This window comes from Micromys minutus, assembly GCF_963924665.1.
Source record: "Micromys minutus genome assembly, chromosome: 13".
NCBI classification, from domain to species: domain Eukaryota; kingdom Metazoa; phylum Chordata; class Mammalia; order Rodentia; family Muridae; genus Micromys; species Micromys minutus.
Genome location: NC_137982.1, coordinates 16,157,106 through 16,173,015, shown reverse-complemented (window position 1 = coordinate 16,173,015; position 15,910 = coordinate 16,157,106). Strand labels below are relative to the sequence as shown.

At 34.4% G+C, this 15,910-nt stretch overlaps 1 protein-coding gene across 1 annotated transcript in view; it reads left to right on the top strand.

The window, feature by feature from the left end:
• Positions 1-15,910, top strand: part of LRP1B (LDL receptor related protein 1B) — a gene marked incomplete at both ends in the record, with an annotated part of 1,929,155 nt that overhangs the window by 1,556,584 nt on the left and 356,661 nt on the right. The window contains 2 exons of the mRNA XM_080928219.1: positions 7,045-7,234; positions 11,276-11,480. Of these exons, the coding sequence (XP_080784345.1) occupies positions 7,045-7,234; positions 11,276-11,480 (395 nt within the window). The remainder of the gene's footprint in view (positions 1-7,044; positions 7,235-11,275; positions 11,481-15,910) is intronic.

The window sequence follows — 15,910 nt, the reverse complement described above, 5'->3', positions numbered from 1 at the left end:
TGTGTGTGTGTGTGTGTGTGTGTGTGTGTGTGAGAGAGAGAGAGAGAGAGAGAGAGAGAGAGAGAGAGAGAGAGAGAGATGTGTTCATGGGTATCTTTAGAGAAAAGGAAAACACTCAGAATGTCAAGACAAATGTGTTTTTGATTTTAGCTGCAATCTAATGAAAAATTATTAATTTTGATTTAGAATTCAAAGAATTCAGCAGATGATGATTTGTATGAAAATCAGTGTGTACAGAGATCTGAAAGAAAAGTAAAAAATTCCAAGATATTCAGGGAATGCATACTTAGCGTTTGGGTCAGTGTTCAAAGAAAAATCGAAAAGAAAGGAGTAAAAGGTGGGAGAGCTCAGCTATGCTTAACAGATCTGACAGCAACCAACGTGAGGAAGCTATGTAAATGCAACTATATTGTCACATTAAGGGACATTATTTCTCTTATCTGCTTAGCATGCTGTCAGATAAATCTGCGTTTTAGAGGTGTGGGTTCCTGCCTGAGACAGGGGCATTTTTAGATTGATTCTTAAGAAGGGACAATGGTATATAATTTTTTATCCAGAGTGGATATCAGGCTTTTATCCATTTTAGAGATACAATGTGATTCTATTATTTTAACCTAAAGCAAATGAGTTTTCCTTGATGACCCTCAAGAAAGAAAGCCCACATAGCTCTACATATGGGTTAAATACTAAGGAAGGGTAGAGTTGGGATGACTCCCTTTTGGGTGTCATCAGAGAAAAGAAAGTTCTATCCTAAATTGCCTTAAAGGCTTTTAATATGTATCTAATTGATATTCATTTCCCAGAATAAAAACCAAAAATTGTAAGACACATAACCAGTCAACCTGGCCACTCTCAGTGCATTGAATCATTTAGAGTTCTTCTCTTGCTGACTTTTAGGATTTGGAAGGCAATCAAGGGAATCCAGATAAGTAGAATTTAATTGTTCCTGGATGCTTGGAGTTTAGAATGAATATAACTGAGATAAAATTAAGACATCATTTAAGTACAGAAGCCCCACAGATTGGCAACAGCCTTTAAACTTCTACCCAGAAGAGCTGCAATTCCAAAGCTGGTTACCAAAAAATTTTATTATATCTCATATGCTTTGAATCTAGTTTTATCAATCTTGTCAAACAAATGACACTAGCAAAGTGATTAGGAATGTACAAATATCCTTCTTTATAAATGAAAAAACGTGCATAAATTCTTTAAACTGATTAGAATTGAAGAAGCTGTGATTGTCTTTTTGTCTTGATTTCCTAGCCATCTTTTTATTCTGCCTGTAATTTTTTTCCTTCAGGGAAGACTATATAGGTGACCAAGGTTAACTGTCTTTCTTTCTCATGTCAGTTGACACTACTTCAAGTTGCATCTATATTTCTAGCTCAGTGTGTAGAGCATGAGACTCAGGGTTGTAGGTTCGTGCCCCAACTTGGGATCCAAATGTTGCAATATCCTTTTCAACCCAATCGCCAATTTGTTGCATTTTCCTCTTCAGCCCAAATAAACCCATTCAATGAAAACACGACTCAGTAGTTAGGAAAACAAACTGTGGTCTATTTTGGGCAGATTTATTATTACACTCTCCATTCCCCTCCTAAGAAATCTCTCTCACTTGCTGTGATCAGTCCTCTTATTCCTGTTCTGTCCTCTCCTCCTTCTCCTCTGACTCCTCCTATTCCATTTTCCCCCTGACTCCTCCCCTTCCATTTCCTTTCCTTTGACCCACCTCCTCTCCCTATCTAGTCATATATTGCCTTAACATAAATCTACATCTTAATATACAATTCTGTGAATGAGGTTTAGAGATTGTGTGAGAAAACCATTTTGGAACATTTCTAAGGAAATTATACAACTTAAACCCAATATTAGAAATTCAGTGTTTTGTTAGGCACATATCCAAGAGGTGCCAAATGTACAATATGTTAAAATGTCAACAACAGAGAATTTTGAAACTGTCATATATCATATTTGTCTGGAAAGTAAAAGGTTAAGACATTTGCAAAGTCTTGTGTCCACTAAGCACTTGTTTTAAGCTTTTCAATGAGTTAGAAACCAAAGCTATTTCTCTATTTCAAAGTCCTTCAGAAGACGAATGGATACAAAAATTGTGGTACATATACACAATGGAATACTACTCAGCCACCAGAAACAATGACTTAACCAAATTCTTAAGAAAATGGCTGCATCTAGAGAATATCATCCTGAGTGAGATAACCCAGTCACAAAAGAACAGACATAATATGCAGTCACTGATAGTGGGATGCTAACCCCAGAGGCTTGCACTCCCCCAGAAACAACTCACAGACTGTATGAAGTCCAAGAAATAAAGAAAACAAAAAAAATATACATATATTTACAAAACAAGAAGACTTTGACTATTTCCATGTTGCGTTTTGTTTTGCATGTACTTTACGCTTATTGTAACTATTAGGTTTTCAATGCATACTGTCAAGCCCTTGAAAAAAATCAAGTACTGACCAAAAAAATATATTCACATGGTTTTATGTAAAAATTATTTTAATGTCTGAAAAAACTGTACTGACAAAAATGTATAATTTTAAGCAAAAAATGTTTAAAATCTGTACATTTATCTTTGTTTTGTAAAATAAAGTCATTTTAAAAAATGCACTTAAAGGAAATAATAACATGCTATCTCTTATTATACCACTATGGCATGAGTTAGTTTGATTTTGATGCAACCACAGCACTAGACATATTAGTGTCCATCTTCATTTACCTAAATGGTAATTTCTACATATCGTTATAGTAGTTCTTTTCTCTCTAGGACAAGAAATAAAAGATGGAGGTAACACAGCAAACTGAACAACAGCAAAGTACCCCCACAAATAAAAACTCACCAAATCAATTCCTTTGTACATTTAAGTGAAGGTTTCATAATTTATTTCTCACAGGATTCTTAAGGTCCTTATGTTTACCTGTTCACACATTTCTTAGACTCCTGAATTAACACCATTTTTAAGGCTTTCTACTTTCTGATGGATTCATGTATGTGAAATACAAAAATATGAATAACATTTATAAAAGTTTTAGCTTGCTAAAAAAAAAATCAAAGTAACTTAGACTATTAAAACAAAAAGTACTGAATGCTCAAATCCAATGCTATAGTCTCACAGCGAATTTAGGCAATCCAGCCTATGGTATAAGGCAATGAGAATGAAAGTAGAGCCCACTCAACTGGTGGTCAAGAATCTTTGGAGCTTTAGGATGTTCCTGAGTTTAAACACTTTTTGTAGATTTTGTATTTCATTCTCTTCAGCCAGAGAAAAAACAGAGCCTTTAATAACATAGTTATTTTTCTGTTAGGTGAATTCTTAATCTTTCTTTATATCAATAGACACATAGTGGGGTATCTACCACTCTTTCTCATTTGTAGTACGATTTTGCTCATTAGTTTTTCCTATTAGACACAAACTAGAATCACTAGAGAAGAGGAAACAATTGAGAAATATCCTTTATTACAAATGAACAAGTCCATGCTATTCTTTTCTTAATTGCGCTGGTTGATGTCATGGACTCCATCTCCTTGTGGGAAAGTGTACAGTGTAAGAAAAGTAACTGAGCATGCCCAGTGAAGCTTGCCACTCAGCTTTGATCCTCTGTGTTCTATGCTGTGTTTCATTCTACTTCCTTGAGCTCCTGCTCCATCTTCCATTTGTAAGTTGAAACAAATCCTTTTATACCCAAATTGGTTTTGGTTATGAATTTATAACAGAAACGGAAAGCAAACTAGAAGAGAGAGAAATTAACATTCGAGTGAAGTCCTTGGAGAATTTGTGAAAGGAATTACTGATAGATTATGAGTGTGAATTTTCCCACAACTATATGCTGATCTATATATATATATATATCAGTGTATAGAAGTAGTGTTATATTTATTTAACTAATATTCATTTTTTCATATAATTATGTTCAGATACGAACACATTTATATTCATAAAACCTATTTTCCTAATCTATTTTCTTATCTATTTATTTGCAGTCAACTACTCTTACTTTTATAAAACAGACTTAATTCTCTTATTTTTGTAAACAAACTGCTAAACCTCAAATGGACGAAGAAGATTAAGATTACTTAATTAATTATGTGAGGGCAGGTATATGTGGTGAGGAAACTCTGCTTTTACTGTGTGCCCAAATACAATTATTTACTGTGGTGAGAACTATGAAGCTACCAGAGCAGTCATGTTATTATTTTTTCTTGGTTATTCCTTAAGTTCAAACAACATAACTCTGCAACAATTGGACTTGATATTTATGATCTGGCTGATAGAAGAAATTTCGATGTTATTCTAACTGTATAATTGCCTACCAGGACCATCATATCAAACTTCTTAGTTTGGCCGATGGACCATTTAGTAACCTCACTGCTCAAATATCTATAGGTGTGTACATATGTGGATAGACACACACCATATGACTTCACAGTCTTGCAAAGCATCCATAAGATTTTCTCACATATTCAGATAATTGTGCATATATGCCATATAATTCTACAATTTTGAGAAACATTTTAAGACTTCATATGAAAACCCAATCTACTTTTATATTCTCTTTATATATTTTAATAGAATTCAATTTTGTATGGAAATATCCTTCAGGGGATAGAGACACATTACTAAAACCTTGTAAAATCCACTCTTAGATTCCAGTTAGTTTAACTGCTGCGAGTGTACTAATTACATTTATACTGATCTGATAAAATACTATAATCGGGATAACTTAGTGAAGGAAAGGTTTGTTTTACTCATGGATCTTTCCATATGTATTAAGAATCCTTCATGGACAGGAAGTGAGGTATGGTTCCTGGAGCAGAAAGCCGAGGACTCCCACCTTAAATAGCAAACTTAAAGCAGAAAAAGCAAACTGGGAATGGTCTGTGGTTTTTAAGTCTCAAAGTCTTCCCCAAGTGACATACTTCCTCCAGTAAGGCCACACTCATTATACTTTCCCATACAGTAATAACAACTGGAGACTAAGCAGTCAAATGTCAGGGTCTATAAAGCACAGTCTTGTTTAAACCACCAGAGTCAAAATAACTCAAGGGAGAATGAACTGCACACATACTATGTTCTTTATGCTCTGGATTTGTATCCATAAAATGGGAACATCTGTCTCCTCTCACTTGAGATGCAATGACTTCTCTGTTTTCCTTTTTACTGGTAAGAGAAAGAGGAAAGCAGATCTGCCAAGTCCCTGCACAGGGACATGCAGGAATATAGAAGTATGAGTCAATTTGCTCTGAGTTCTTCAGAGATGTGCCATTTCTCCTTTTCCCCCAAATGTTAAAGTATTATAATGCAAAAACCATTACCAATAATGATTAGTATATTTATCAATGATCTGAAATTGCATAAATGCAGAAATTAAGAAGGAGGTTTGTAGTTAATACCTGAAGTGCCTCGAACAATTATCAACCACACACTCACTCACAACAGGTAGCATGTGATTCAAAGGAAATCACCTGTACAGATGTCCATCACGTGGGTTGTTTGCTCTTCTCTCCATTGTCTCTGGTCTAAGGTTCTGTACTAATTTTATGCGGATTGATTCCTGTGTCAGGGGAGGCTATCATGGAAAATTGCTTGTTATGCAATTTCCCTGGAGTTACACAAATTGAAACCAGGGGTTCATTTATTTGTTTCCATGCAGGTCTCTATTGAGAACAGATGTCTTTAATGCATCCCCAAAGGAGGCATTATTAAGAACAAAAAGTTTTATACAGATAGATCTGTAGTAAAACGTTTGATGTAATTGTATGAGTTCATTGGATATAAACTTCAGATTCCTTAGAGAAAGAAGATACAAAGAACTTTTAGAGGATATTTATTCACAAAGCAAAATAACATGTGCTAAACAGCTTCAAATTTGTAGCAGACAGAAGTGTTCAACAGTAACAGCTATTTATTTAGATATTCCTAGATATTCCCTTTGCATGTAGAAGATCTAAACAGGTGTCTAAAATGGATCATATGCAAGAAACCTGGCTTAAAACTCATAATTGTTCATTTGCACGCCTATGAAACCTCTAAGTACACTTGGTAAATGTGAAAGGAACCCTTCATATCTACCGATGTTTGTGAGAACTCAGTACTGTCTGGGAGATTCCTGGGTAAAAAAAGCACAATGCCCCATGTTGCAATTTCATGTCTGGATGCGACTTGAGTACTGCTTTCGTTGTACTGACTACAGGAGACTGAGGAAAAAATAGGGATCATATTGTTCACAAAGGTGTATTCTGAGAACTACTGAGCTGCTGGCTCTGTTGCCCAGGTACTGGGATACGGTGCTTCGACAGGATGACAGGATCACATTGGTTTTCAACCCATCACTCATGTGGGTTAAATTCTGTACCACTGCTTCTCTTTTTATATAAGCAGTATGCTTTAGAGACCAATTCATCTGAAATCATTTCTAGAATGGATTATTAAAATAGGAATGAAACAACATGCCAGCTAGCCTATTCAACTCTTGTCTCCCAAAGCTGACAGAAGCAAGTCAGGTTTCTATTTGGCTTTGAAGATAGTTCAGTATGATGTGTTTGATTATATTTGAATTGCCTAGATCTGCAGCAGCATCAGAAAACTCACCACCAGCAAACCTAATAGTCTTTCTGGCTAGTGATCTTTTTACAATGTTTTAGAATTTTATGGCCTATATACTTACAAAAATTAGTAATTATTAAAACCAAAATCAAATGCCATTATTTTTCTGTACCAAAAGGTTGTAAGATTTTTGTGGTTTTCCTATTTAGATGAATAATTGAGTAGTTAATAACTTCATATTTTAACACCTATTTCTTCCCACTGTATGCACATTCAAATACTTACACGTATCACTTTGAATATAACTTCCTATATGTCATAATATATTACTTACAGGAATCACATTTTTAGTTTCAGTTCACAGAGTTAATGGAGAAATTGTTGATAAAATGTGGCATTTATACCCATGTTGAATACTGTTTCTGTCAGAAGGCTTTTTGAAGTAAAATGTGATTTATTGTCTACTCTCTTCCATCAGATGTGGGCTCTGTTGAGGGCCTTGCCTATCATAGAGCCTGGGATACTCTCTACTGGACCAGCTCCAGCACGTCATCCATCACCAGGCACACAGTCGACCAGACTCAGCCCGGAGCGATTGACAGGGAAGCAGTCATCACCATGGCAGAGGATGACCACCCTCATGTGCTAGCTTTAGACGAATGCCAAAAGTAAGAGGCTGTATTATTATCATTATCATAAGGAGAATGGATAACTGTTTGCACTTTGAAGAAATTCCTATGCCCTAAGCATGTAATTGCTTCACTAATCACATTCCTTCCCATTCTGAGAAGTACACTAGAGTGACAGCAAGAGCTTATATATTTTTGGACTTTTCTGGCCAACTGACCAACCACTGGAAACAGAAATTTTTATGACTGGTACTGGGGTTTTATTAGTTGACAGTTTTTGTCATCTCAAGTGGAAATATATATATATCCTACCTCCCCAGTTTTTTATTTTCTACTTCTAATAACCTGTATCATTATCTCTACCCGAACCACGCCCCTCTTCCTCAATGTTCCATTTATACTTTCCTGGTTTTTGACAATTCTGAGGTGCTGGATACAGACATCTTAAGATTTGAGGCTAGGAACCAGAGAAAAGAGAAAAACCTTTGAGGTTTGTCTTTTGAGGTCTAGGTTGTCTTCAATATAATATGTTCTAGGTCATTGTTTACATGAAAATTCACTTCAGTTACTATAGCTAAATAATATAAATGTCCCATCATGTCTATTTCATTTATCCATTTATCTATTGAATGATTGATGTTTCCTTAGTAACGCTAGCTGTAGTGAGTGAACAGTGTGGTAATGAAGCAGGGTGAGTAAGTTATCTGTGGAGTAAGAATTTAAGTCCTTTGGGTTTATACCAAAAAGTGGTATAGCTGGTTTACATGGCATATTTATTTTTAGTGTTTTGAAGTTTCTCCAAACTGATTTTCAGAAAGGCTTTACCAGTTTACATTACTATGAAAAGTGGAGCTTACAATTTCTCCACCAATTCTGCAGAAATTGCTGATAGTTATTTTATGAGCCGTTCTGACCTGAGTGACTTGAATGGCTGAATTGCTGGAATTTTCATTTGCATAATTACTGGTCAGTTTTTAAACATTTTTCAGTTGGACATTAACTTCCTTGACTTTCCAGCTTTTGAGTTAAGGGTATAGTGGGAAATTTAGTACTTGAAATATGTTCTCCCCAGATCTGAGGATTTCTTCTATCAGTTGATCATTTCCTTAGCAGGTAACATGTCTTACCGAATGGAACACTTTCCAGGAAGTCTTTCCTGTACCTATATCTTGTAGGGCATTACCTATGCTTTTTTTTAAATAGTATTTTTAGTATTTTGGGTTTCAAACTGTCTCTAATGGGAGATAAACTTGTACAAAATAATGAATACAAATACAATATCACTCTTCTATATGTACATATCCAATTTCCTCTGTACTTTCTGGTTTTTTCTCCAATAAGTGTTTGTCCTCTTTGTCAAATATAAGATGCCTGTAATTTTCTATTCTTAGGTCTGTTCTATTTTACTCAATTGATTTAGATGATGGTGTTATTCCAGTACAATATGTTTTTATTGTTATGTATATGTAATATATCTTGAAGACTGAAGTAGTAATTATTTGAGTATTATTTTTTGTTGTTGTTCAAGATCTCTTTGACTTAGCGTGGTCTTTTCTATTTCCATATGGACTATAGAACTTGTCTTTCTCTACTGCTATAAAACTATTTTATGGATTTGGTTAAATTTCATTGAATAGGTAAATTTATTACATGAAAAATCATGTTCAAAATATTGATTCTTCCAATGTACAAATAGATGAGATTTGGTGCTTGTCTATTTTTAGTGTCTTTCTTAATCTCTCTTTTATGACATTTAACATTTTTCTTGAAGAGGTATTTTCTTTCACTGTTGAAATTTATTCCAACATAATCTATTTTCTTTGATGTTAGTGCAAATATGAATGTGTCCATGATCTCTTTGTCAGTGTGTTTGTTGTTAGTGTATAGAAAGGCTACTGGTATTTGTAAATTGGTTCTGTACCCGGAATCTTTGCTGAAATACTTGATTGTTTTCTAGAAGTTTCCTGATGAAAAATTTTCATTCTTTTGTATATATTACCATATCATCTACAAATTAGAATAGTTTGAATTTTTCTTTTTCCATTTGTATCACTTTAATTTCCATCCAGTATTCCTTAAGCAAAATACAAACAACTCTTCTCAAGCAGCTGAAAAATATGAGACATGGAGATGATAAATACTCACCGCAGTTCTTGTAGGAAAAGTCTAGAAGCCTTGCTCTCAGAGAACTGCTTGTGAAAATTCTTTGCAACTGATGTGAGACTTAATTCCCTCATTGAACATCATGTCATGATGACCACAGTATTATGTCTCTTACAATAAAAGTGAAAAATGGGTCAAAGCAATGAATAAATTAATTAAAATAATCACAGATAAATGACTCTTACTACTACTTATAATAATTACCAATTGAGGACTGCTTTATCTTGGTAAAATTAGTTATAAAATAGGTCGAGGATACTTTCAAGTTATATCTAGCTTATTTGAATTATAAACATCAAAGTGTTTCAACTGAAAACAGATTCATAATTGAAGATTCAAACATTAAAAAGCCAATTTTAAAAATTCAATAACACTTCATGTCAAAAATCTTGCCAAAGCCCATATCTAAACATAGTAAAAACACTATACAGCAAACCAGAATCCAAAATCAAACTAAATGGAGAGAAACTAAGCATTGGGGTGAACACAGAGACCCCAATGAAGTAGCTAGAGAAAGGACTGAAAGAGGTGAAAGTGATTGCAACTCTATTAGAAGAACAATATTGTCAACCAATCAAACCTTCCAAAGCTACCAGGGACTAAAACACCAACCAGTGAGCACATATGGAGAGACCCAAGGCTCCAGTTGCATATGTAGCAGAGTATGGCATTGTCTGTTACCAATGGGAGAAGAGGCTCTTGGTGCAGTGAAGGCTTGTTTTCACAGAGTAGGTGAATGCCAAAACGCTAAGGTGGAGAGGGTGGTTGGGAGAAGAAGCACCTTCATGGATGCAAGTGGGGGGTGGAGGAATGGGAGTAGCAGGAAAGATAATAACATTTGAAATGTAAATACAGAGACTATCCAATAAAAAAAGAAAAAAAACACTCAATTTTAATCATCACCTACATATCTACATTGATGACACTTAAATCCTTTTTGTTAGCAGTAGACCAATACATATTAAAAAATAAAAATCATAAATAATAAAATAGGTGAATTGTAAATTTAATACCATATATTGCATTTCTAAATAAAACAATTTAATTAACCAACCTTTCCTTTTTTAAAAAAAAATATTGCAAGGAGTGCTGGTAATTGTATTTTTTGCTGCCTTTGCTCAATTACAGAATACAAAACTTATATGTGTGAGGTTTTTTAAATTAACAAATAGATCTTTTGATTCCTATAGGTTAAGCATTATGTTTTTACATATATTTAGAATGTGCAGGCTTCTAGCATACTCAACCTTCATTTGTCTTTCTGTTCCTCACTACATTTTTAAGCATTCACTTTTTTTAGCTACTGCAGAAGAGTCTTATTTACATGAAGAGAGCTATTCAAGGAAAAAAAGGCTCAGAGGCTCTATTCCTGCTGAGCTCTAAGGATTTCTATTCAGCACACTCATACAGACTAACATCCCTTAAACTAACAAGTCTGTATAACAGATACTGTAGTTAAGTATTTGAAAGACAACAGAAATACAACCAAATTTTAATGCACACATATTAAAATACCATTATTTGAATAAAATATGAAAATTACAGAAATACAAGTATTCGATCATTTTGTCCCTGAAACTGTAAGATTACTGTTTTGCTCTTGATAGTTTCATAATTAATTATTCTTCATAATGCATCAGATTGTCTCTACATCACTAAAGGTGTATCTGAAGGTACACACAAGGCAGTTGTATTTGCATGACTCCTTTTAAGATTCAACAGAAACCTAGAAGCTATTTCTAAAAAAAAAAAAAAAAAAAAAAAAAAAAAAAAAAATTTACTTTCTTTATCACCTAGCCATCCATATGGTCAAAGACTAAAAAGTAAATATTAAACAACCTTACATTCTTGTGTTTCAACAAATGTTTTTATTCTTAATAATATTTTTGCAATTGTTCTTACTTTTATTTTAATCAGTTTAATGTTTTGGACAAATTGGAATGAACAGCATCCAAGCATCATGAGAGCCACGTTGACTGGGAAAAACGCGCATGTGGTGGTCAGCACAGACATACTCACTCCGAATGGGCTCACCATTGACCACCATGCAGAAAAGTTGTATTTCTCAGATGGCAGCTTAGGAAAAATTGAAAGATGTGAATACGATGGATCCCAACGACATGTAAGTTAAGTGCATGTTTCTAAAGTACTGCTTTATTTAATAATTTTCAAAATATATACTTTATACTTTTCTAAAACACACCAATTAAGAAAAGTTAAAAGATCTAATTGCATTAACTTGTTTAATTCAATTATCTAGCCAACATACAAACAGTCTGTGAATGCTTCGAATACTTTTAAACTCATTTGTTATCCTAAAGACCTTTTGTAACTTTTACTCTGGAAGGAGACCTAATGAATTTATTTTTAGTTTTAAATTGAACTGAACTGGAGTGGCTTACAAGTTCTTTATTGATATTTGTAATATCTTAAGTTTACTACACTAGTTTCATTGGATAAAGAAAAGTAAGAAAAAAGTCCTTATGAGGATCTAAGTCACATCCACAGTTCTGAGAATAGGCAAATTGGGTTGTATTCCCCGACAATCCTGTCATCCCCATTGAGGTTTTTGTACCTTTTCTGTTATTGCCTCATGAAATGTTGGTAGAATAACAATTACGCTGTCTCCTGAATAAGCTTCACAACAGGTACATAATCATGACATCCCAATATATTTCTCATCTCTTCTAGAAGTGTTAGCACTACAGATTGTGAAAGCTCAGCATATGAAAGCTATTCCTAACAAGTTATACCACTGGGCAGTGTTTTCCCACCCACCACCCCAGGGTCTGTCAGAAGTACAAAAATCCCACTCCTCAGCATCTGATACCTTGAAGGTCTGAGAGGGGAGAAATATACCTTGCTAAAAGCCCAATCACAGGTGTTCGACACTTCACAGATTAAAGGTTCTTCATGGTGACTACAGTTCCTTACAGTGCTGAGGCAAATAGAACATTGATGAAATTAGAACAGGTCCAGTTCATGTAAAGTTGTATTTACAGAAGATGGCAAACCAATTAATCATAATTTAACTCTGAGTTTATAAGAGCTAGCATGTTAAGGGCTGCTTTCATTGTTGTTTGGGTTTTTTTTTTTTTTTTTTTTTTTTGAAATAGTGTCTAGCTATGATATTTAGGCTAGTAATGAACTCAGGGATTCAAATAATACTTCAGCCTTAAGCTTTATAGTAAATGTGTGCAATACTCCTTGTGAATCATGGTATGTGCTCATGTGAAGATACATGGATTACACTTGCTGAGTTTCTTGCAAAGGAAGGCAATGCACTGATTCACATTTTGGTACCTTGCATTCTCCAGTCGAGGCTTTAATGTCATTGATAGATATCAGTTAACTGAATAAATAACACTGAAATAAAGGGTTCAGCCTTGCTGTGATTTAGTTTGTGTTAAAATCAGTGACTTTGATCAAAGAATCATACACCTAAATTCTTCATCTACCTCTTAAATTTAAAGGTCATGAGACTTATGCAAACTGCTTAGATATATACACTGAAGTTTTGATATGCAATTATGTAACCTATTACAAGCCTTAGGAGGATAAATTGGAATAAAATAGAAATAATGAATGGAAATGCTAGTTAATTCTATGAAAGACAAAGCCAGGTAAGTGAGTATAATCAGAGTAATTCTGTTCTCTCTCATGTCCTAATACAGAAAATGCTTTTGTAGTTCTTCAGAAAACCTTTCTCTCATCCCAACTTTTGTATGTGTCTATTGATTTTATTCTACTACCTTCACCTATGATGAGTATAGTTAGTGTGGGTGGCCTGGAAAGAGAATGTTGTTAGTAAAATTTGAAATATTTGTTTCATCATATAAAAAGCATACACAGTTGTGATTTTAACTTTGCTTTCTTTGTTAATGTCTAAATCATGATTATTTCTGGCTGGATTATAATATTGGAGAAAAAAATCAATATCAAGGTATTATTTTGTCTTAAGGATTATATACTTGAGAACATTTAAATGAGCTATTCATTAATAAAAATAAACACATTTTGGGGCACATTTTGTACCTGTGTCTGCCTGCAACAATCAGTGTCTGATGTATTAAAGGGAGATATTTCTTTGTTGGGAGGACATCCAAAACCACTTTGTTCCAGTTATCTTAAATGTAAATATGATATTCTTAATAATAGTTATCTCCCTAGAATGGCAGATTGTTTTCTTTCCATGAGATGATTTTATATCCTTGAACAACTTTTCTCCAAGTCCTTACCTTCTCCCATCTCTGCATTCTGTCTTTCTGAAAGAGCAGCTTGGTTAGATTACTTACAGGAGCATAATGGTATGATAGTTTTCTTTCTCCTCCTGGCTCATTTCGCTGAATATAATACTTTCCAAGTGCATTTTCATTACTTCCTTTGCTAGAGTTTTTGTAACCAAATAGCATTTTGGAGTGTTATAATTAGCATATTTTATTTAACTGTTTACCAGTTGACATACCTAGGTACTTAGGTTGATTCCCTCTCTTGGCTATGTAAAAACAGTAATAATCATAGAGGGCACATACCAGCAGAAGAATTTCATTCCCATTGAATATATATGAGGGACTGTGATTGCTATGTCTTTTGTTACTTTATTTTTTACCTAATTTTAAAACTTTTATATCATTTTTGACAGAGACTATACTAATGTGTATTCCTAGCATAGTGTAGAAGCATCTTCACATATTGACATGAATACAAGCACACAGAGATGGGGGGAGGGGGGAGGTAGGGAGGAAGGGAGGGGGAGGGAGGGAAGGAGGGAGAGGGAGGGAGGGAAGGAGGAAGAGAGAGATTCAATTATGGTAACTCATTGCCATTTATATATATGTTTTCTGGATTTTTAACTATATGGCATATTTCTTTGGATAGCTCTTAGGCAGGATTTTCTGCTGAGAAACATCTACTGAGTTCTTTTACTCATAGATATTAACTATGGAGTTAGTGTTCTTATAAATTCTGAATATGAATCCTGGTTTAGGTAAAGTTTACAAATAACTTCTAACATTCTCTAGGTCAAACAATTATTTTGTTAATTGATTCCTTACCACAAAAAAGTATTTAACTTAAAGTAATATTCATTGACTTTTGCCTAAATTCTTATGAGAACACGTCTTTAAAATGTAAGAAAGTATTCTTTCTGTGTTTTAACCTATCAATTTTAGTCCATTTCTAGTCAAATTTGAATGTAGTGAAAGATTAAGGGGCTCATTTCATTTTTCTCCCTAGAGATGTCCACTTTTGCCAGTACTATTTGTTGAATTGCCATCATATCCCCAATGAGTTCTTGACCCTTTTCTTAAACCTCAGCTACTTTTGTTCTTTTCTAGAGTTTCTTTGTTGCATCTGGCACTATTCTGTACTGGTTTCCATAAAATTAGCATCATTTATGAAGGAAGAGACAGGTGATCTCTTTCTAACTAGCCATGTGACTTACAGCTCTACAGTTTTAAAGAATGGTACCTGCATTCAGATCTACTTGGCTTTGGAGAGTTGTAATGAAAGTAGCTATTTCATCTACATATACCTGAAATGGCCTCAGTTGGCTACAGGCTTACTTAGAACTAAAAGAAGGCAAATAAGTGGAGAACTTGATACAGCAAGGAAATGAACCAGAAAACTAAGCAATAACTGTTTGGTTACTGTGTAAGTGTTCAATGTCTCCATAGTAAATCAATTGGCTAGGAACTTAAGTCGATGTTCCTGAAGAATTCTTCTGCGTTTTTGAAACAGTAGGTATATTAGAGGGTTAGAAGATGTGGGAAAATATGTGGGATAACATCCCAGTTTTCCAAAACAATGGCCTTATTTTCCAAGATTGAGTATTCTCCAGAGAATATGGTCTTCATATAAAGCTTTGGAAGTGTGAGAATACATAAGATTCACTGAATCCCTAGAGTTAAACCTTGAAGTACTCTGTATCCTCAGACAGAAAATTTGGATGAATCAAGTCATCTATTTTAAATAAACTAGGATTTTAAATAGATTATAGCAGGTATCAGAAAAAAGAAAGGACAGAACAGCACCTTTAGATGAATATGACAGTACTTATCTGGTAGATGTTATTGTTTTGTTTGATTTACTTCATTTTGTTTTTTGTGATCTCTTTCTGTCTCTGTCTCTTCATCTTCATCTCTATCTCTGTCTCCTCCTCTCTCTTTCCTTATTCACTTTATATTTGATCGCAGCCTATAGACCCCCCTTTGTCCACTCCTCCTAGTCCAATTCCCAAAATCCCTCCACCCATTTCCCCTTTCCCTCTCTGAGGAGGATCCCATGTGTACAAACATGCTCTGGCAAATATGGTTGCAACAAGACAAGGCAGCCCAACTAAGGTAAATGAATTCAAAGGCAGGCAAGCAAGTCAGAAACATAGACAGGTTCCACTCCATTTGTTAGAGAAAACTGCCAGATGGAAGGAGGGCATCCCTGGTGGGTCTTCTTTCTTGTTGTTGTTCGTCCTGAGGCAGAAAAAGAGCATTGGAGTGGGTAAGACGTGGACTTATGAGAAATTTACAATTGCTGTATAATGATAAAATGGTTTCT